This window comes from Priapulus caudatus, unplaced genomic scaffold (assembly GCF_000485595.1).
Source record: "Priapulus caudatus unplaced genomic scaffold, Priapulus_caudatus-5.0.1 Scaffold1456, whole genome shotgun sequence".
Taxonomy (NCBI): Eukaryota; Metazoa; Priapulida; class Priapulimorpha; order Priapulimorphida; family Priapulidae; genus Priapulus; species Priapulus caudatus.
In genome coordinates this window covers 71,301-73,444 of record NW_014578517.1, presented here as the reverse complement: position 1 = coordinate 73,444, position 2,144 = coordinate 71,301, and the positions used below count along the sequence as shown (strand labels likewise).

Sequence of the window (2,144 nt, the reverse complement as noted above, 5' to 3'; positions counted from 1 at the left end):
TATATATATATATATATATATATATATATACAGGTACACCACCAATTTTCCGGAACCCTTGGTTCCAATGCCTTTCCGGATTATCCGTTTTTCTGGACCAAAAGAGGTTACATAATAATAATTCAAAAATACACCTCTGAGCAACTAAATACCTCCCATCATGTCTCCTCCCATCATCTCTAAAGCACCCATGCACTGATAGAAATGTAAACAAATATTAAATGTAAATTAATGTAAACCACCACCGACACTTGCACCTGCCTTAGACGCCATAGCTAGGGTAAAATTTGAGCAAAACAAGATGGTGGCCACCTGGTGAATTTTATCCGCACTAAAAGAGGTTCCGGACCATCAGTGTCCGGAAAATCGGTTGTGTACCAGTATATATATATACATCTATATACATAGCTATATACGTAGATAGATAGATAGATAATAGGTTTATTGCAAAATTAGTATTTACAACGTTACAATTAAAATAAGTTTTGCAAACACGATATCATGTCAGGCAGTATAAAACTGAAATTGATGATATTTACAATAATATATGTCCCATAGTAAGACATAGATGTCACTTAAAATATTGGTTCATAAAATTATATCACTACAACTAAAATCTTAACATCTTTACAGAGCTATTTAGATTCTAGCAGATTCTAGCAGATTAGAGCAGATTATAGTAGATTACAGGAGATTAGAGGAGATTATAGTAGATTAGAGGAGATTAGAGGGAGTATCATCTTGACATCTATTAAGTTTTGTGATGTGTTTACTGATGTCGTTACCTTGACTGGAGGTTCGATGTCGTAGAGACCACACCTGATCGCGAAGCCTGGCAACTTAACGAAGTTTATCTGAGCAATCCTCATCCTGTCATCACAAGGAGAAGATGGTGTTAGAGCAAGAGAGGAGGAGAGGGAGAGAGGAGGAGAGGGAGAGAGAGGAGGGAGAGAAGAGGAGAAGGGGAGAGGAGGAGAAGGAGAGAGGGGAGGGATAGAGTGGGAGAGAGGAGGAGAGGGAGAGAGGAGGAGAAGGAGAGAGGGGAGGGAGAGAGAGGAGAGAGTGGGAGAGAGGAGGAGAGGGAGAGAGAAGGAGAATGAGAGAGAGGAGAGGGAAAGAGGAGGAGAGGGAGAGAGGAGGAGAAGGAGAGAGGAGGAGAGGGAGAGAGGAGGAGAGGGAGAGAGTAAGTGAGAGAGACAGAGAGAGAAAGAGAGAAAGAGACAGAGAGAGATAGAGAGAGAGATACAAAGTCACACACACGTACGAGCAACATGCGAGCGTTGCCGTGGTTACCTGTCAGCGGACACGATCTCCATGTTGCCATAGTCGATGTACCAGACCTCGGCGCGGCCGACGCTGTCGCTCGTAGAGTCCGGCGCCCCCTGCTGGCGGTCGGTGGCAGCGTTATCGCGCAGGAGGCGGACGACGGAAGCGCGGTACCAGCCGTCGTCGTTCCCAAACCTCACCAGATATAGCTCATCTACAAGCAGCAGATATACAGATATATAGCTCATCTACAAGCAGCAGATATACAGATATATAGCTCATCTACAAGCAGCAGATATACAGATATATAGCTCATCTATAAGCAGCAGATATACAGATATATAGCTCATCTACAAGCAGCTATAGCTCATCTATAAGCAGCAGATATACAGATATATAGCTCATTTACAAGCAGCAGATATACAGATATATAGCTCATCTACAAGCAGCAGATATACAGATATATAGCTCATCTACAAGCAGCAGATATACAGGTATATAGCTCAACTACAAGCAGCAGATATACAGATATATAGCTCATCTACAAGCAGCAGATATACAGATATATAGCTCATCTACAAGCAGCAGATATACAGATATATAGCTCATCTACAAGAAGCAGATATACACACAGATACAGCTTAGCTGCAAGAAGCAGATATACACAGATATAGTACATATATAGATATACACAGATACATCTCATCTACAGATGTACGTACACACAGATGTACAGGTGTGTGTGTGTGTGTGTGTGTGTGCGTGCGTGCGTGCGTGCGTGCGTGCGTGCGTGCGTGCGTGTGTGTATCTATCTCTCTGTGTGTGTCTCCCTCGCTCTCTCTCTCTCTCTCTCTCTCTCTCTCTCGCTCTCGCTCTCG

General features: G+C 43.1%; 1 protein-coding gene across 1 annotated transcript in view; it reads right to left on the bottom strand.

Annotated features, from left to right (window-relative positions):
* Nucleotides 1-144: 144 nt before the first annotated feature.
* The window catches only part of LOC106816691, a 29,573-nt gene continuing 27,573 nt past the window's right edge, over nucleotides 145-2,144 (bottom strand). Inside the window, exons 8-11 of the mRNA XM_014821313.1 lie at nucleotides 1,905-1,911; nucleotides 1,294-1,480; nucleotides 786-870; nucleotides 145-195 (exon numbers count right to left, since the gene is read on the bottom strand). Coding sequence (XP_014676799.1) covers nucleotides 145-195; nucleotides 786-870; nucleotides 1,294-1,480; nucleotides 1,905-1,911 — 330 coding nt within the window. The remainder of the gene's footprint in view (nucleotides 196-785; nucleotides 871-1,293; nucleotides 1,481-1,904; nucleotides 1,912-2,144) is intronic.